The sequence below is a fragment of the Astatotilapia calliptera genome, chromosome 23 (assembly GCF_900246225.1).
Source record: "Astatotilapia calliptera chromosome 23, fAstCal1.2, whole genome shotgun sequence".
Lineage (NCBI taxonomy): Eukaryota > Metazoa > Chordata > Actinopteri > Cichliformes > Cichlidae > Astatotilapia > Astatotilapia calliptera.
Window position 1 is genome coordinate 7,727,672 of NC_039323.1, and position 21,404 is coordinate 7,749,075.

The 21,404-nt window shown below is 38.4% G+C and overlaps 1 protein-coding gene across 1 annotated transcript; it reads left to right on the forward strand.

Moving 5' to 3' along the window:
• Positions 1–14,822: 14,822 nt before the first annotated feature.
• Positions 14,823–19,839, forward strand: nrl (neural retina leucine zipper). Its single transcript, XM_026160254.1, has 5 exons — positions 14,823–15,016; positions 16,718–17,528; positions 17,639–17,938; positions 19,061–19,276; positions 19,545–19,839. Exons 2-5 carry the CDS (start codon positions 16,914–16,916, stop codon positions 19,704–19,706), a joined length of 1,293 nt encoding a protein of 430 aa, XP_026016039.1. The 5' UTR covers positions 14,823–15,016; positions 16,718–16,913; the 3' UTR covers positions 19,707–19,839.
• Positions 19,840–21,404: the final 1,565 nt, after the last annotated feature.

Genomic DNA, 21,404 nt, shown 5'->3' on the forward strand with positions numbered 1-21,404 from the left:
GTAGGATGTGTTTATTGCCTGTGCAAATCCATTCAATCATATTCATAGTTTGTAGTTTATATAAACAGTGGATTAAATCCCAATTTGTATGTGAAAGGCTGTGTTTGTGTTATATGTATAGTTCCTATGGGCTGGTTTGACCTCCTGATGGACCTGGGAACAAAAAAAACAAACATATTCCTACACACACAAAACAACAACAAAATTGTTGATCAGATGTTTTTTATGTAAAGTTAAGTAATACTTCATAACAGATAGATTTAAATAATGTCTTTTTATAGTAAAAATTCACTGGTCCTAGTTCCTAACATGTAAATACTTACTGGTTTGCTCACTTTTCTGAGTGTTAACTCGGCGTCTTTTGAGTCTATTAAATTGGCAGATATAATACTGTGTATGTGATGAGTTATTATCTTGTAAAAACAAGTTAGGATTTTATAAAACAACTCATACATACAAGATTAAAAAAAATATTAACACATGGTTGGTTTTTGTCAGACAAAAATTTGACAAAATTCTAACATTTTTTGTTCATATAGCTTTTTTATGACATTTTATACAACAGTCTTAATTAGACTTAAACTGACTTTTTAATTTGGATTGATAATGATAAATAATAGTGCACTTCAATAATATAACTCAATTACAGTTTTTTTTTACAGTTCACTGTCAGTTTGCACACCTTTTTCATTTTGATTTTTAGTGTTCATTTTAGACTTGATTTTTTTTGTCACTCATTTTCAGCCCAATCCTTATAAATGACCATAAGAAGATTTGGGTTTTTTGTTTGTTTGTTTGTTTGTTAAGCCACTTAGTACTGAACCATGAATTATGCAAGCATAAGAAATGGCCTGAACACAAGTGATGGACCAGTTTTGTGTCGACACATAACAAAAAACTAAGAACTTAGTTTCATTTAAATCTTTGGGCACTTTGTTACTAGAAGCCTGTCACAAAAACATACGTGTTTATTTCGTGAAAATAACAGCCATGAATTAATATTTTTGCACCCACAGGGAGATTACCACTGAGCTATTACCTGAAAACTTGATATATCTCAGGATGGTGTGCAGGGGAAGAAGTCAGTCTTGCGAAAGGGAAATAGGGAAAGGCTGTGGTGTGCTAAGCTACACAAGAAGTGCACTGAAAGTCAGTGGCATGATGTTTTATGGAGTGATCGATCTAAATTTGGAAAGTCTGTCTCAATTTGTACCGAGGAGATCAAGAAAGAGCTATAACAGTGAGCGCCTACACCCATTTGTAAAACACAGTGGAGGCTCTGTCATGGTTTGGGATTGCAGCCAGTGGTGTTGCGGATCTTGTCAAATTTGATGGAATTACGAAAACAGAAAAGTACCATCAGATTTGATCCACTGTGCAATGCTATCTGATTGACAACAGCTTCATTTTTCACCAACCAAACTACCAAGGCAGTTAAAGCATAACTAGACAAAAAAAGACACAACAGGACAGTGCCGATCGTGAACTGGCCCAGAAAGCTTGTCTAAAACAATTTAAGTTGTGTGAATATCCTTTCAGGTAACAAGAAAACAGTTTGAGATTAATGTCTTGAATATTAGATTAAAAGGCAACCAAACTTCTTTCTATTTAACTCCTAATAAGGTTAACAGCTTGGAGGTGGTCATGAAAGTTGCTGACTAATCCTGCCATTATATGTGTCACTAAGGTCACATGATCAAGGTGTAACTGGGATTTGAAACACCTGGAAAGGGATCTCAAGATTTATGGCTGATGCTTGGTATCGTAGTCCACCTCTAACGATGGATATAAATGAACCCTTCTCCTCTCATAAAGCAGCTGTCTTCTTTGTCCAAACTGTGGATATATATTTTTTTAAAAACTCCTTTAAGTGTTGTTCTGGTGAGCTGGATCTCCTGTGTTGCACCTTGTGTTGGTGGAGTGCTTGAGTTGTTTGTTTGTTCATGGGAGAGCCTATAACCTATACATGGGAGAGACCAAACACCCACATCACAGACGCATGGTTCAAAAGAGCTTTTGGAAGATTAGAGGTGAAACATCTTAAAGAACCTAAAAAGAGAAGTTCATTTGCCTTCAATTCAAGTGTTTTAGTCTACCATAACATGAACCTACACAGATAACTCAGGATTTCATATATATATATATATATATATATATATATATATATGTTTGTGGCTGCTGGATGTGTAATTAGGCAGCTTTTTCCAAAAGTCAACTTTAAGACAATAATATCATTTTGGATTTGTTTTTGCTGCCCCCATGTGACCAAAATGTCAAAGAAAAATATGAAAAGAAATGAAGCCATGGTAGGAGGGCAGCTCCTCTGATGAAATTGTGTCAAGGCTTAAACCATGCACACGGAAACCAATTAGCAGAGACCGTGAATGGCAATTCAGTGACTTACAGTGATGACAGGCAAACTGGCCATGACAGACTTAAACTCATTTCAACTTTGAGATAAGCAGCTGAGGTGAAAACAGAATACCACTCACTGACAGAGGATGCTGTAGGAAACTTACAGCTGGAGCATCTCTGTCATAGTGACCAGCTATCAACTGCAAAGAGAAATGAATAGAGTCGTTTTCATGGAGATAGAGCCTTATGCATTATTAGTGTCATGCAGCCAGTAGAATGATCCAACAAATGATGTGAGCTTCTCTGTGATGACTTCAATTACCAACCAATCTGCATACCAGTTTTAGTGAGTGAAATTGTAGTATTTAATTTAAATGTTACAAAGTACTAAAGACAAGGTGTGTATGTGTGTGATATCACATAAAGATGAGACATCAAATAACCTGAATTTAAATATAGGAAAAAAACTCTCAAACAGCTAACATGGTGAATAACTTTGAGGGGAAAAATCCATCAGAAACTTTATTTTGGGGGCAAAGTTTGGCAGTTTTTGAGCAATTTGACTTCTGTGCATTCAGTTTTTTTTATGTCCTAGTGACCATTTAAATTAAATTAAATAAATGTTTTGTGCAGATATAGCCTGTAACGCATCTTGCTACTAAGGATTTCTCAACTTGTAACTCTTCTAAATGACTTCTTGTCTGGGTATCTTTTATTTTTGACTCAATAAAACCATCCAAAATGCAACATCCCAAACTTCAAAATATGAGTTGAGAAACTCATAGGCAGCCACAATCATCTATTATGTACAGTCAATGGTCTCAACATTAAAGACTATTGTAAAACTACAAAGAATTTTATTTATTTGTTTGTTTATTTATTTATTTATTGGCATGTTATCTCCGTTAGCTCATGTGTAGATCGGTAGAACTAATACCAAAGGCAAAAGCTATGGTTCTGCAGTATCAAACTCTAACCGTCTGATTTTCATGATCACAGGTGGATGCTAAATTTACTTCCTGACTTCAGAAATGCCCCCCTCTGGTTGGCATGACAACCTCACATATTCGCACGTCAAAGAATGTAAAACAGCAGGGGGCGACTGATCCTCACAAATGAGGCAACCACTGGGCACACACGAACACACACACACAATCCAAGAAGAGAAGCAGTCTTGGAGGTTGTCATTAGCAACCGTGCTGTGACCTTTTTTTTTTCTAAAGATGCTGTAATGACTCAGATGCGAGTTACAATACTGCCACGCAGTGAGGAAATATTTCTGCAGTTTGCTGAAATGGAGATAAACAGGTTTATTTTTTCCCACCGAGTCAGTGATTTTTAATGAGCAAACAGCCTTTGGGGGAATGCGAAAGTGTTTGGGGTTTTTTTCAGTTGACTTAAACTAATTGCTGAGTTCATTAAATGCAACACATGTATATTTTGCAGAGTTTATGAATGCATTTCTGCAATAGATCCCAAAACTCCCTCAGGTGGCCGGGAAATACTGGTTTTACAAGTTTGCGTTGATGAGCTCCTTGTTAATTAATCACAAACACTTTCTAGGTAAATATTTCGTTTTCCCCAAATCTACTCTGGGCTCAGCTACTCTGCCTGAGAAACAACCAGCTCTCTTCAGATTTAACATCTCAAACTCTGATTTATGGTGAGCATGGATGGAGTGTGTTGGCAGCAGCTGTAGCAATGACTTCATGACGGTGGAGTGAAATATAACGCAGGTGCTGGTTTGAACTTTTAGACCCACTTCACCTCAGAAACTGATGTGGAATCCGTTTTATCATGAAATACTTTAAAATTTATGTTATAGATTAACTGTGGAGAGACCTGCTTCAGTAAGTGCAGCTTTGAGTTCCTAAAGGAAGGTAAAAAAAATAAAGAAGAAATTAATTAACTAAAAAACTTAATATAATATTCAACATATCACACATTTTCTTTAACGTTAACACATGCAAATGATGAGAAAATACACATTATTTATTTTCATTTATGATAGGGCAGAGATTTCTGGCTTTGAATGTTACAGTATCTTATTTTAAGAAAATGTCCTGTAAAAGACATTTACTGCATGACTTTGTATGTTGTATTGGAATCACAGTGACAATTTCCCAGTTGATTAATTGGATTAAGAGAGCTATTATTAGTACTGCAAGCTTTCTGAACAGTTTCAGTGTGCAATAAATGAGCATCATTATCTATATAATTAGGCAGTCATTTGGATAATTACTTAAACACTGGATAAAACCAGATTCAACAGAGAGAAACTTTTTTGTTTTAGGAATATGATGTTTTAAAATTAGATTCAGCTTTGTAACAAATCAGAATGAGTCATCTAAAGATTTTGGTCATAAAGGTATGGACATGGTAAGCAGGTATGCTGTAGTGTTTAAATGATGCTCAGTTGGTGCTGAGGCATGATGCATCCATGGTGTCATGTTGTTTACACCAACTGATAAAGATATCTGATAAACAAAGTGTAAAATAAACACCTAAATTAAAATTTTAGCATTATTTTCCACATGTTCCACCAAGCACAGACATGTTAGAAAGCAAAGAAACCAAGAAAAAAAGAACATGTAGTGTCTTGGCTTGAAGAAGTAGATTTTGCTTGGAGAGAAGTTTATTTCAACCAAAGCAAACTAGAATGGGTAGATATTAAACTCAAATACAGATGAAAATAAGACACAATGTTGGGCTTGCAACATAGCAAACCAAAACGTAATTGTCATAAGTTTTCCAGTCTTACACTTTAGGGTAAGTTTCATGGCTGCGGTTATGGTGACTGTAGCTCACCATGTTTCTTACGGATGATGTGAACACATCCTACTCTTCTCCTCATCATTCTTCTGCTTGTTACCAAGCAACATGACGATCACATAAAGGCCGAGGGAAGAGAGGAGCCAGAGAGAGAACATGTGTGGGCAGAAGAGAAAGATAAGTGAAAATAAAAGGATGCAGACAATCCAAAGAAATGCGTATGAATGTGTTCATACAAAGCTCCCAACACCCCTCCGGTATAAAATTAAAATCCTCTGCTTTTCCTTCTGAAATGAGGAGGGATCCAGCCTGACTATAGCGTCTGTGACTTATTGTAAGTGCAGAATACAACTTAAAAATGACTTTCTTCTAGATTGAGCACATTGCCTTTTACAACTAATGCCAAAATCCTTTGTCCTGTGTGTGCTGTAGTTGCATGGATAATGACTCATGAAAGCAGACAAGGAAAAGATGCAGTGTAATTTAATGTAATTACAACCACGTCTGCAAAGGTCATAAGTGAGCTGTTCAGAAGGGTTGTCATGGGAACTGCCTCCCTAATGGGTGACAGAGGCTACTGCCTTTGGAGTCATCTTTCGGCCCAGCAGCCTGTTTGTCAGATGGTGTGGCTCACATCAGTCCATGGTTTGTAGCAACTAATGAAGACAACCTACAGAACTACTGCTCACTGCTAATTATGTAATTCTGTCATATAAATACAGCAACCAGGAAGAACTTGGCAGCTTCTTTCTAAGAGTGGGTTATCTCACTTGAAGTCATAAAAATGTGCAAAGAACAGTGAGCAAGAGTTTAAAAGAGTTGTAAGCATACTAAGAGATGGGAATGTTAATATTTTTGCAAAATGCGGCAATGCAGTAAAAGTCAGCATGTGATTAAAATGCATCCTGATTGGAACATGAATGCAATCAAAACTCTGGAATTAAAGCGCACTGTTGCCAAATTGGTAGAAATTTAAAAGGGTGAGCTTTGACCTGTTCATTAAACAGTCTATAACTGCCTGCATAACCAGTTGCTCACTGATGTGTGGTTACATCTATTTTTAAATGTCTTCAGGACAGGCAGTCTATTCTGTTTGAGAACTGGGATCATTTTAAGCCATGGTTCAAAAGTCAAATTCACATTTGTAGCTGTCAGTCACACGTGCCTCATGGACCGCCCATACCTAACAAGCATGCTGAGACGGTATTGCAAAAAAAATCAATAAAAACACGTAAGAAGAAAAGTTGATGCTGAAACCTTGAAGACATACATTTTAAGACAGACATCATTTGCACTAACTGACAGTTGTTTTAAACAGTCACTGGATACTTGAACTAGGTCTGCAAGTATTGGCTTGGAGCCCTTTTGCTTTCAGAGCTCAATTAATTATTTCTACTATAAATTCAACAAGGGCTGGAAATGTTCCTCTGAGATTTGTGCAAGGATAGCTTCATAATATTACTGCTAATTTGTCTGCTGCACACCCATGATGCAAATTTTCCATTTCACCACATCCTAAAGGAGATCTATTGAGCTCTGGTAACAGCGGAGGTCATCTTAGTACAGTGGAATCATTATGTTCAAAAAACGACTTTGAAATGATTTGAATGATCAGAAGATGTGTACACGGTGGCCATAGAGATATAGACTAGATCCGCAAAAATACCCTGGTAAGCTGTGCCATTTAAAGGATGCTCATCTGTTGGTAAGGAGTCCAAAGTGTGCTAGTAAAATATCCCTCACACTATTACACCACTGATCTACCATCCAAATATCACACCAGAGATGGAGGCTTTTTAGACCATGTAACGCTTTTCTCGCTAATGTTTAAGCTTCTATGGTATGCTTTTCTGCATACATTGCTTGTAACAAGTGCTTATTTGAATTACTGTTACCTTCCTATCAGCTCAAAGCAGTCTGGCCCAAAGAACCGCAGCACACTGGATATTTTGTAAACCTCAGAGACAGTAAGTGTGTGACATCTCAGTAAATCAGCAGTTTCTGAAATACTCAGCCCAACCCATCTAGCACTAATAACCATAGCACATACAAAGTCACTTAAACCACCTTTCTTCCACACTGATGCCCAGTTTGAACTTCAGCAGGACACCTGAACCACTCCTAAATGCACTGAGTTGCTGCCATGTGATTTTCTAATTCAGTTGAACATACCTGTGAAGGAAATCTACAACATGGTGAAGCTAACTTTTCTTTGAATCCTAATTATGGACAAATGCAATTATTACTAGAGGAAATATACAAATCATTTTTAAACTACCCAAACCAAAATATTCGTAACCAATGAAAATGGGGGTGTATGTATATTTACTTGATACTGGTTATGCGAGTGTGTCTATCTAAAAGCATAGATGAGGTGTTGAGGTACATTCATAGATGTGCATCTATGCACATACACAGATACTGTTAGGTACAATATGTCCACGAAAAGTTTGTATAAAAAATGAAAAGTATAGGTTAAAATGTTGAACATGTCATTTTTGGGCTGTTGGAGCATGGTGGCACTTGCAGGTGGATTCTAGGATAAACTGCGGTGTTTAAGAGGAACAGCTTCAACTAATTTGAAATGAATTGGAAATTGTTAACAAAAATCACATTTTGTCATGAGTAAAATTAAATCCACACATTCAATCAAATATTAGAATTAATAAAACTGCTTGAAACACATACTGTTATAAAAAGAACAAACCTTTATTACAGTTTTTAAATGATCAAAGCATAAAGGAGGTATGCTGTACAATACAGTGCAGTATGAACATAAACACAAAGAGGCAAAGCTATTTCTAAAGAAAAACGAGGCAATGCAAACCCACCAAAATAACCAGATTAACTCATAAATACCACAACATCCGTCTGCAGAATCTGTTTAAACCAAACACAGTTGTAAATGTCCTAACAGCTAAAATAAATGTTTTATTTTTATTCTTGCACTAATGTAGATACTTTCAAAAAGTTTGACGATCTTACTGAAAATTTTACTGCATCTGAATTATTGATAAGTGAGGTGCACTATTAACTCAGGGAATAGTATTAGCATTAAAGTGCCTGACGTGTTTGTGACATTAAGAATGACAGTAAAAATATCCTAATCCTGCAAGAGGATAAGAATCAGAACAGCCACACGAGTGAGGATGGAGGGAGGGGCATAGAGGGGGAATGAATTAACAGATTTAGTGTCATCTCTCAGTCTGGGAGAGGAGCCAAAGTATCGACCACCTTAATCCCTTCATCCCTCTCTTCCTCATGCTCATCCTCCAAAACCACCGCCTCTGTCTCTCTGTCTGTTGCCACCCCCAATTTCTATCTCTCTTCATCTTTGTTGTTTTTATTTTAAAGATTAAAGCCGTCTAATACTTTTTGTTTGCGTGTTTAGTGTTGACGTAATGTTGTGCTCATAGACATGTTAAACTGTCAGATTTAGAGTCTGTCATTAATTGATTATTAAAAAAAAAAAAAAAAAGAAGAAAATTATGGCTTTTATGGATCAAATGAAGAGTTCATTTATTAATGGATTTTATATTCTGTAAGTGCATAATTATGATGCCAGTTAAAGTGATCAGTATTCAAGCATTATGTGTATGAATAATAGTAAGAACATCATAATATGTGTTATTTTCCTTTTAAGATTGTAGCTTGTTTTGTGGCAAATGTCTCCAAAGGATTAAACTCTTAAATATCAAAATATCAGTAGAAGTGTACAAATAGAGACGATAAGTGTATCCATTGATCTGAGGTGGGAATAGATGGTTGAGTCTAGGGTAGGTGAGGTAATAGCAGTGCTTCTGACAGCTTATGTGTACATTACAGATGGTTTATGTAGGCACAGGTATCTGTTAATCCGACACTAGTTTCAGAGGGAGAATCAGATCTAATCCCGTGACTAGCCTCATAATTCCATTCAGATGAGTAAGACGGTCTGGAGTGGAAATCAATAAAAGACTGTAAATAGCTTACAGGATATGAAATGTGTAAGCTTATAGGTGCACAAGTTCAAAGTCAAATTTAAATGGGCAATTTAAAGCTTAGCAGCTGAAGTGATGGATTAGAAGCCTGTTAGAAAAACACTCGGCTTAGAGGACCCAGGAGAAGGAAGTTAAATGATAAGCAAAGACCCCAGAGGAAGAATGTATATAGAATATTTATGCAAATGGCTGTTTCCAAAGATAATGAGCCAATGTGATGTACACGGTCATTATGAATGCATCACAACATTCTGCATGGGTTTTCTGCTTGCTCATCATAAGGTAAACTGTAAGCAGCCTAGTTATACACCAATTCAGCCAAAACAATGAAACAAATCTGCAGAATATTGTGATGATCGTGCTCTGATCAGTTGGGAGATGCAAACAGGACGTCTGGAGCTGTCCTGTGCTTTGCACCAGGAATTTAGCAGCAGGGTTAGGCTTTCTAGAGGCTTACACATCCGGGTGCACCAGAAGCCACATCAGCAGAACGTTGCATCATAACAAAATGACCAATGGCATTCACTTCACTTGTCAGTGGTTTTAATATTGTGGCTGATCTGTGGATGCAGTATGTTCAAAAGGGATAAATGCTGCATATATGTCATTTTCACAAAAGGCATATAATAATCACAGACCTTTTATAAAAGACTATATTTCAAAAACTGTATTATTTGGAATAGGCAACAGTGGGCGGCTACACAGGTTGCAAAAGAATATCCAATTCTATTCAAGTCTAAGGTAAAATTATCCTACTTCTCCTGCGATCTATGTCCTCACTAAATGCATTCGTGATGAATTTATTGGCTTAATTGCTAGTTATGCATCCTACTGAGTCCCATGTGATGTTAATTTTGTAAACCATGGTCAAACCTTGTGATTTACCAGAGAATGCAGAGCCCATGATTCCTAAAAAATTCTCCCTCTTGATGTCACATATGATTTCAAAGCAAAAACATGGTCAAAATAATTACATATAGACTATTAATCTGAGCGTTACGTTCCCCTGAGTGGTGTACAAGGTGAGGGGGGAGTAACAAAAAGTGTCCAGGTCAGAAAAAGGAGTCAAGGAGGCAAAAGGGTTAAATTAAAGAGTTTTATTAAAGTTTCTGTTAATATTCAACTAAAAGAGACGGACAAGCCGCTATCACCATTTAAGGAAACAAACAAATTAGTCAATTATTGGTCAATAAAGTAAAACATAAGTCAAAAAGAGAGAGGGCAGCTCACTAGCTGCACATGGCACTCTGGGCCAGAGCTCACCTGTCCCTGGGCTTAAATCCCTTTAATTACTGACGAGAGTCAGCTGCACAAAAGAAAAAGGTGGCAGCTAAGGCAGGAGAGATTGAAGGACACGCCCACACAGGCACCTTCAGGAGGAGGCCCTGCTAGGGCCGTAACACTGAGCCATCCTTTATATACAGTCTATGATGATTACTATTATAAATAACTCAATACCTGTGCTATAAATTAGGAGAACTGGAATACATCCTAGTAGTATATTAATTGTAATGTCGCTTTCAAGTTAAAGCCAAAATACTTGCCATCAATCCTTTTAATATAGAAACTACTTTTTGAAGCCACTACAAATAAAATTTCAGTCAAAAAAGTCAAAATTAGTGCATGTAGATGTTGTAAAACCAGGACGAAATATAAAGCATAATATAACATTTGTGTCTTTGGCACAATGTGATTATCCTACAGGCATCATTTAACCGGTCACGTATCTTTTTTGAGTACTGTGTTGTTTCTGTGTGTTTGCGTGTGTGCATGAAGAGTGAAGGAGACAAAGGACAAGGGAGGGAGCCCCTGTGAGGTGAGACGGGTAAGCCTGTTGCTTGTAGCAGAGTTAGTCAGGATTAGGACATGTATCTGTGGGATAAGACCGAGTTACTGGGACCCTACAGTGCTCCAGCTAACACCATCTGTCCTAACAGTCCAGGTCTATCCCCAAATCAGTCACTCTCTCATTCCCTCCGTCCTATCTGTCTGTATTCTCTTACTCATGTCTCCTGCTTTTTGTCAACAAGTTGTTTCCTCCTGCTGTTTGTAGTTGGCCTCATCCTGAGTTTCTCAGTAGCTCCTGTGGTGAAGGAAGTAAGGGGGGGAGTACAGTCCAAATAGTCCAAGTCATGTCCTCTGTTGGCCTTCAGAGCCTCTAAGTAGTAATTCTGAAGGCTATGAAACCGGGTTAAGAGCTGATAGGGGGGTCAGTGTCACATTCAGGGGGTCAGGGCCAATAGCCTGCTCAAGTTTTCGGAGTCTTTTCTGCCAGATCATCAATTTACATCTAAAAGCATCCTGCAAGGGAGTGTTTCCAGTTTTATCTGTTGTGAAGAAATGTTAGTGTAATAGTGCATGATGTATTTTCTTTCTAAATATATTGTAAGACTAATATATTTTTATCGGCATGGATGATATTAAGTCATAGCGTGCAATCAGTAAGCTTAACATGAAGACAGGAAACAGGATACGATGTCATCACAGTTAGCCTGGCAAAGCTAAGCTAAACATTTCCTCCGCAAATCAAATCCAGACTACGCTTTGCAAAGAGTGTGTCTTTATAGTTATTTCCCTACATCATGTCATCATGTTGTACTTTGTTTTCTTTTGTGAATTGTTGTGTTTTTTGCTTTCTGTCTTTATTCTTTTCTTTCTCTTTGCTGTGTCTCGTAAACTAATCAGCCTGCCATCTATATTTAGTTTTTATTTACCTCTCTCATCATCTGTTTCCCCTCATGTGCAATCCCATGTTTCTTGCCTTTGTCCCCAGTGCCTAACTTTTTCTGTTAGTTTGGATTTTTTTTTTTTCTTACCTTCTGTTATTACTGGGCTTTGGCTTATCAGCTTTTTGAGGTTTCAGAAAGCGGAGGTTTCAGTTTTGCATTAAAATGATTCTGTGTTTGGCTCAATATATCATCGTACTCTAATTAAAGTATGCCAGACATGATATGGAAAAATTATGGTAATGAAAAGAAAAGTCATTGTTTTTGTTCCAACTACTTGTTACCAAGTTACAGCTGGACTTTGCATACAATATGCTCAAATATGATGCTACTCTGCTTCAAGGAGTCAGAGCTTCTTTGATATATGATGACATAATTTTCTAATTATTACAAGAATCTTTTTGCTACTACTACTACTCTATGTAAGAAAAAAGCTTTTGTGTCACTGTGTGTTTAATGTGATAAAACAACACCAGCCAGTCAACATACTGGTCGACCTCTACTACGTTATCTTAATCACACGACCTCAAAACTTACCTTTGCCTCTAAAATAAAAGAGCAAACGAACAGTGAATCATTTGAATCAACTTCAGGTCACACCTGCGTGTAAGGCACACTGAGATGCTAAAAGATAAATGTGTGTAGATGCAGGAGGAGTGATTGTGTGTTTGTCATGAAGTATGAGGTAAGTTCCTCTGTGTCTCTCCCTCTCTTTGTCCCTCGCCCTCACAGGAGGCCCTGTTGGTTTAGCTGCTAAGCTTTCCCCGGAAACACAAATGATGGCCAGATAGAGAGGTTAAAGTAGAGAGCAGAGGAAACAGAAACTGAAAGAAGAGAACAGAAGCTTTTTACCTTTAAATTCTTTTCTATTTTACTATGTCTATTAAATCTTATTTAGCTGTCAGTAACATCTCTGCTTATTAAAGATTTATTTTTTTAATTACATAGTAAAATACTAAACTGTTTATCAGTCTTGTGCTTTTTTTTTCCACGAGTCAGCATGTCTGCTTTCAATAAAGGTTTTGTTTACAGTCCAAATCAGATTTGTGAAGGCACTATTAACTTACTGATTCCTGAACGAGACGCTATTAAGACACTGAGAGACTCGGGATTAACAAGTTTAGCTTTTAAGGAGCATCGAGAAACGCTTGTTGTGCATTTCCCTGCAGACTTAAATGGCTTGGAAGAAGAAAAAAAAACAGCATTAGTTCACAGATTTTGATCCTAATTGTGAGAGGCAGGGTAGTAAGGCGACGCGGGGGGTGCTAATTTCAAATCACGAACCTCTTTGTTGAAATGTTTTGGGTCTGTACCCACAGAGATGAATATCTACCAGCTGAAAACATATCCAGTTAGTGAGATCATTGTTCACTGATACATTTTCAGTCATACATCTAAATTATCAGTCTTTTATGCTTAAAATGATATTAACTTATACTGCTACAAATTAATCCAGACATAATGAAGCACAGAAGTGCTGTTTGCCTTTGGGGCCAGTAGGCAATACATAATTAAGACTCATTACTTTGTTTGAATAAATCCATAAATGGGATGAGCTTAATGGGTGAATCACTGCTGGTATGTATTTATTTAATATTAAACAGTGGTAATAGAAATTACACCAGAAAACATTCAATTCAGTTTTATTTATATAAAGCTAAACCACAACAGCAGTCACCTCAAGGCAATTTATATTGTAAGACAGAGACCTACAATAATGCAGAGAAAATAATGAGAAATATTAGGCATCAAATGCACAAAAGCAATACTATAAAAATTATAGATATTGTATTGTATCAGTGGATATAATTACTTTATGTTGTAGACTGTCAACATAAAACCATGTTAGAATAAACCAACAGCCAGCTGGTTTAGATATTCAAAACCTGTGTTATATATATATATATTTTTTTTTTCTCTGGGAAATTTACCACGATGAATTTTAAAAAGTGAATATATTCAAGTAAGATAAAAGTACCTTGAAATTGAACCAAAGCACAGTACATGAGCAGATTGCACCTCTGCTGACAAGTACGTTGGACACTGGTTTAAATTGACAGTGTCCAATTGCTGCAACACAATTTTTATCTAAATCCTGTAATTTAAAACAATCTTTTTCAATAAATTCCCCCATTTTTCTTTGTTCTTCTGTGGGTTGTTGTTGTTTTTGTGTTACCTGTATAATCTGTGAGTCTCGAGTAAACATCCAGTGACCTTAATAGTAATACTCTACAGCTTCTTCTTTTTAAAGCATCTTCCATTGCAGTGAAACATTTGAACAAAAAGGCACCAATCAGATGGAAAAACAACACAATAAGTGTATGGTTTTAGACTCATTTGACCTTATGTGGTTACAGTGACAGGGTCTGTGGGTTAGAGAGTTTTTAAAACTTTGTCTTTAACCTGGTTGACTGTAACAACTCACAGGTTCAATATTTAACAGCATTTTAGCGTTAAAGCAGAGCTGCTCTTGACTCATTTTCAGTTCAGGATATGTGACTATCCACTGTGAGGCAGCACAGAGCCTACAGTCCAACTTGCAGCAACACAATTGTTAAAGTTGTTATGTCCGAGAGATAAATATTCAGAGATAGTTGAGTAAACTTTCATGAAGTGTCAGCGATACTTGTTTTGCAGAACAACAGTTTTGAAATGTAGTTGATGAAGGAAGCGGTGCATGTATGAAGTGTTTTTGCTTCTTTTGCAAGAAATTTTATGTCGCATCAAAGGAGAGAGTTGGGAATTTGGAGGTATGTGTGTGGGGTGTATGCAAGGAAACAGAAACGTGTAAAACAAGAAGAGAAAAAGAAAAAGGAGTACAAAATATGGGATGGGGTGACAGAGTGAAGCGGGGGAAACACTGCCAGAGAGCGTGAACATGCCTGTGAACTATGAGAGAGGGATGTGGAGGGGAGAGACGGAGAGAGAGAGAGAGAGAGAGGAGGGGATTGCTGCAAACAGGGATTTGCAGCAGAGTGGACAGAAAGAAAGGGGGCAGTGGCACTCAGTAGCAGAGTGCTATACACACTCACATGCGCACGCACATGCACACACACGCTGTTTCCTCTGTGTCTCTTTCCAAACGTGTCAGTCAACCAGTCAGTCGATTATTTGTGTTTGTGTGTGTGTTCAGTGGGGACGTTGACAAGAGCTCGTAACCATCCTTCTTCTCTATGACCGACGGTAAGATCTTTTCAGTCACTTTGCCTGTTTGACCGTCTCTCACACCGGGCCTTTATCTCGGCCTGCTTTCACTCTACTTTTTTCTCTCATGTGTGTGTTTTTGCTGTAACTCTGGTCCGGAGCCAGACTGAGGCCTCCATGGAGCCCTGTCACTGTTTGCTTTCTTTTACAATCCATTTTGAGCCACAGGGGGTGAAAGTAATGAGCAGTGAAGCAGAGGCACTAGTCAAAGGTGGACTTTTTTAATTAGGTGTTCATTTTATTAATAACAACTATTACATCTGAAGGAGTGTAATTAGTATTGGCGGAAACCACTTACAGCTTTCTTCGATGCACTTACCCCTGTAGCATAATGGAAGTGTTGAACTTTTCAGTTATATTGTGAGGACACTACTTTTAGCCTCTTCATTTGTTTTTGAATGTTTTGACTTATTATGTTAATATTTAACTCATTTATCGTCTCAGACTTTCTATAAGTTACTCTAAAATATTGTCATGTAACTCTTTTTTTGTGTAAAACGAGTTTTTGAACATGAATTTGACAGCAAATGCATAAAAAAGGTCACATTTTACTATCTTGATATGTTACTTTTAACTTGTTATCAATTTTTGCTAAAAGTAAATTTACAGCTGTATAGAATTTTAGAAAGTCGTGGCCTCTGGATTAAAGTCTGAAGTGCTCGATAATTGGATTTGCTCTCTGAGACCTTTGGATCTTTCTGTCAAAAATGATTAAGCCTGTGAATTCCTCTGCTTCAACTGCTTATGAGTTCAGCGAGCGGATGTTTCTAGATATATTGCATTTCCTGAGCAACCTGGAAAGTATTTCTACATGGAAGTATTCCAAATGCAAAACCTGACATGCAGAAGAAGATGTTGTCAAAAGGCATCTGGCAGCACATTTTATTCAGTTTCTTCATTTAGCAAGGAGATCTTAAAAAGAAGAAATGTGACGCTCAGTACTGATATAATTACAAGAGAGGAAATGCACTTTTTAAGTGCACGAAACTTTGTGTTTTTTATGTACACAGACTGCTTACATGTGTGGGATGCAAGAGGTGTGTGCTGCAGATTCGTGTGTTAATATACAAACACAGCCTACCTTGATGTTTACCCATTTCTAACTGATCCTTTTTTTTAAGGCATTTCATGATAGAATCAGTTTGACTGATATATATATATATATATATATATATATATATATATATATATATATATATATATATATATATATATTTCAGTCAAACTGAAATGGTTAAATTAAAGGGGGTCTTTAGATGTATTCATGAATGAGCTGACAGAGCTTGGGAGTAGTGCAATATCTAATTTAAATTCAAGGCTGGAAATTAAGTTCAAATGAAAATAATCTGGATGTAGATGTAGGAGGAGCTTACCACTCCTCTGCAGCCTAAGGCCTGCAACACAACACACCTCAAAGATCATTGTCAGCTTTTATTATGGGTAATGTAGGCTTCCAGTTTTAATAAGGAAAAAGAACGAGTGAAGTTAAATAAAAAACACATATTTCTGGTTCGATGCATCATTTCTTAGCTTTCTTTTAATTAATTATGAGTGCTAAATCTATGCTGCACAAAATTAGTAACATTAATTACAGCTTATCAGCTCTTTATAGACAACATCAACCACCCATTACTATTATCCCTTCCATCCAAACCCTTTTTTCCCTTTTTGTTTCTTCAGGACAAAAGAAACAGAGACAAGGAAAAGGGGACATACAGTTTCTCACAAAAGAAACTCACCAACCAGTGGACTTTCTGACATCACCGCTGCCGCTGTCTATGAGCTGCACTGAGTCAGAGGACTGGACTTTTCAACAATCCTGACACACGTAAAAACCCTGTTGAAGCTCCCGCCAGCAGCAGCAGCGACAAACATCATGTCCTCTCCTTCCCTCCCCATGCCTTCTCTCCCCCCAAGCCCTTTGGCCATGGAATACCTAAACGACTTTGACCTTCTCAAGTTTGAGGTCAAATCTGACACTCCTCCACTCCCTCCTCCATGTGCGTACCCTAAATCTGGTACCCATGACCCCTCCAGCTCTCCGTACACCAGCCACCCACCACAGGACTCCAGCTTGAGCTCCAGCCCTTACAACTCACTGCCACCTTCGCCCACATTCAGCGATGCCCACCCACCCCCTTCGGGCTCTTCTTCTCTCTCTTCATCGTCCTCCTCCATCTCCTTTCCCCTCTCCATACCCAACAGTCTCACTTCCAACATCAGCTCCGGCTCTCAGGGGAACGTGGAAGGCAGTCCAGCCCATGGCGGCCCTCAAGGTCCGACCCCAGCCTCTCTGGAGGACCTGATCTGGCTGGCCGCACTGCAGCAACAGTTTGGAGGTGAGGTGACGGGGCCCGCCACTTTGCTGGGAGCCTTGGGAGGGGTGCCAGAGAGAGGGGACCGAGAGAGAGGGCAGGTAAATGGCTTCCTGGGGTGTGAGGATGCTGTGGAGGCTCTACTGAACTCAGCTGCAGCAGCTGTTAGCTCACAGGTAAGAATTTCTTATGCTATGTCAGTGTTATTATTCATTATACATATACCCACTAAACAACTGACTTTATACTTCTCTCTCCCTTCATCATTTGCACCTCCTCTTTTCAGTTCCCAGGTCTTTCTCAGAGTTCAAGCAGCAACCTGGGAGACTCAAGCAGCGACAGCGGAGGTGACATCTCCTGCGCCAAAGCAGCAGACATCTGCCATCGCCCACTCGTCTTCCTCTCATCAGGCCCTCCCTCCCTCCCCAACACTAACCCTGCTTCTGCTCCATACCCCCAACCCCTCAGCCCCCAGGGCCGCCTTCATCACCACCAGCATCACCACCAGCATCACCATCATCAGCATCACCCGCACCACCCCATGCATGGCAACCATCACCATCATCACCACCCACAAACCAATCAGGTACAAATCTATCCAGAATTGAAGAGAGGGCCTAATTATGATTATAATATTCAGCAGGAAGCGTTAATCAGTAAACCATGAGAAATTCCTGGAGGGAAAAGACGTGAAGCGAGAAAACAGTCGCATTAAAAGGCTGGGCGGAAGGAGGGAGCGATGGTCCAGCAAAGGATTAGGATTAGGCCATTACAACATGGTTATTAATGTCTTTGTCTATCTGAAGTATCACTTTAAGGATTGTTTTCCACATGGCAACAATAAGGGAAGATAAATCTTTACCTAAGGGAAAATTTGGGAACATTTTTTCCCAAAACAGTTTAGCAGCTGCAGGTATTCTGTAATTTAATTTAGTTATAATCTGACATCTGTAAATCTCTAAATGTTAGTATTTTAAAAGGTATACTGTAAATTTGCATTATTACAATAAAGGATGCACCAAGATTTTGGCTCAATGTTGCAGATTGTTATGTGATGCCAGTTTGGTGGTGACTAAATCTTGAAAGACCTAAAAAAAAAAAAAAAGTTAAGCCACTTTTTCTAATTACTTTGTAATAATTTCTCAGTTTTCGTTACAAATAATGGGGAATAAATAGAAGCAAACTGTATATACAGCCGGCCTGTTATTGGTGTCCTCAGGAAGAAAAATGTTTGTCGATAAGTATTTCTGCTTAAAACTACATTAGTATCTTATTAATAACTCAGTTGTGAATATTCTGCTCTGCATGTAAAAGGTAAATAAACTTTGTAATCTGTGTTCTGGTTGATCAAGATGTCTGGGTGGATCTCTATATGGAACACAGTGTGAGCTTATGATAATATCTGCTATTATTGCTGTGGGTAATCCTGATAACTGTCTCCCACACTTAGTCAGATTACATGACAGATTATAGACATGTGGTGCCAGAATGTGCCCCCTGACAGCCAGGCACGCTCACACACCACACACACACACTCAGTTTGACACATCATGTGTACACCATTCATGCCATATATGAATCTAAAGCTTTGCCAGAACCAGCTTCACACCCTGCACACCCTCCCATAATTTCCTGCATGTGTCTTGTTGCCAATTAATGGTGAGAAACAGCATATTCTTTATGTGTGTCGTCTCCATCTGTTCCTCAGTGCGGGGCAAACGAGCGTTTCTCTGATGAGCAGCTGGTGAGCTTGTCAGTGCGCGAGTTGAACCGACACCTGCGTGGAGTGAGCAAGGACGAGGTGGTGCGCTTGAAGCAGAAACGCCGCACGCTAAAGAACCGAGGCTATGCCCAGTCCTGCCGCTACAAGCGTTTACAGCACAGGCACGCTCTGGAGTCTGAGAAACATTTGCTTACCCAGCAGGTACACAGTCTTCAATTTCTTTTCATAAGTGTCAAACCTGAGATTTTGCCTCTTTTTCTACACTGGCATTAATCATTAATATCAGCCAGCTTTTTAATGGGAAATTCTGGTTTTAAAGTAGGTGAGGACAGCAAAAACATGCAGCATCTGACATAACCGCTGACACACTCTGCAGATAGAATAAATAATGCACTCCAAGTGAGCATCTTTGCACTTTAGCTCAGCGAAGCGCAGATAAATTACAATCTTTCTACTCCTTTCTCATCAGTTGGAACAGCTACAGTGCGAGCTGACGCGAGTGCTGAGGGAGAGAGACGCCTACAAGGCTCGCTATGAGAAGTTGCTCAGCACAAACCATGGTACCGGTGGTGACGCCCAGCCGACCCACACCAGCAACCCACCTTCCCCGCCCCCTGACTACTTCCTCTGAGTTTAATCCACAGGGGTGCACAAAGAAAATAGACAAGCCAGCGTGGAGCAATCAATAATGAGTAATCAGACTTGGAGCGAAGAAACAAGAACGTGTGTGTGTGTGTGTGTGTGTGTGTGTGTGTGTGTGTGTGTGTGTGTGTGTGTGTGTGTGTGTGTGTGTGTGTGTGTGTGTGTGTGTGTGTGTGTGTGAAAGAGAAAATGGAAGAGAGACTTTGGAAGGCTGTTTTGGGGATCATACAACTGTGAAAACCACCCTTGAATGACTAAAGGGGAACTGACTGTTAATTGATAGGGTTAGACTCAGCCCTGGGCTGCTTCACAGGCTCAGATTTACTTAAATGTGAATCATGGTTGCACAAAAAACTGACTGAGAGTTTCCTGAGAGCTTCTGCTGGTGATATCAGTGCAACAGGTGACAAACAGTACTCTGAAAATGGATTTTAAAAAACAGCTTTATCTTGCAATAAAACTATTATAGTGTCTGATATTGTTATCTATGCAATATTACATATTTGCAATGTACTTTGCAAGTGAGTGATTGAGGCTCAGTGTAGTTGTTTTTTCTTTTTTTCTTTTCTTTTTATATTAAGCTGCTAAAGCTGCAGAGGTCTGAGTAGTGCAGTGGTGTTGGATGTGGAGTGGTATGGGCTTGGATAAAGTATCCATGGCATGCAGTTAAGCTAATATTTCACAGTTGCCTACCAAAGTGTTTAAGCTCACCAAGACCTGGTATTCTTTGTAAGATTAATAATCATAGATTAAAGAATGTACAAGAATATCTTCCAGTGATTGTGTTAAATGAATAGCGGGGAAACTGACCTTTTGTTTTAGAAAAGAAATGTACTTTTGCCAGTTGGAATTGGCAAATTTCAGCCATTAACAGACTTGCTGTGTGCTCTCGAGAATGGGTTTTTACATACAGAGACACGGGGATGGTAGTGTGCTTAACTCAAGCAACTGCAAATGAAAAAAGAGGCAACCCATTTCAGCAAGCAAAAAGAAAAAAAAGTGTGGCATGATTTGTGTGGTTGTGTCCAGTTCTTCAGACTAGGAAGCTATTTTTGGGCAGAAGGAATACCTCTGTTAAAAAAAAAGAGAGAGAGAAAAAAGGAAAAAGCATTGCTCTGTGAAAACACAGATCATTTTCATATTACTACAACATGCAGCACCACAGAGCTGGTCACTGTGGACTCGGGTACTGTGGGCTACTGATGCAACAGAAAATTTATGGTGCAGGGATGAAAAAAAATGCAAAAAAAAGATTTAAAAGAAAATCTTCATGGAGACACATTCTTAATTGTCCCATGAATTTATTGCCAGGGTTAATGCATTAGAGTTATTTATTTTGTTTGGGTATAGGTTACATAAATTGTTGTTTTATTTATTCACTTATTTATTTGGTATTTATTGTTTATTTATGTACTGATTCTAATTATTTTTTTGGTTTTATTCCATTAGCGTGTATTTTTACTTTCCTACAGTTTATTCTTTTATTCATTTGTGATTAGAATTAACATTATTTTACAACAAAGGCCCTTATCATGGTTTCCTGCTCCTGTTGTAGTGTGGTTTCATATGCATATACAATAAACCAATTACTTTACCATCCCTGTGATGTGTCAGGGTTTTTTTTAACACCTTGCACACAGGTTTAAACCTCATCTCTCGATTCACCTATCCTAGCATCTGCCACTGT

Excerpts from the sequence above, each read along its gene's own strand:
- nrl (XM_026160254.1), top strand. The coding sequence starts at position 16,914 with ATGTCCTCTCCTTCCCTCCCCATGCCTTCTCTCCCCCCAAGCCCTTTG. Across the intron at positions 17,529-17,638 it reads CAGCAGCTGTTAGCTCACAG|TTCCCAGGTCTTTCTCAGAG; the intron begins GTAAGAATTTCT and ends TCCTCTTTTCAG. Across the intron at positions 17,939-19,060 it reads ACCACCCACAAACCAATCAG|TGCGGGGCAAACGAGCGTTT; the intron begins GTACAAATCTAT and ends TCTGTTCCTCAG.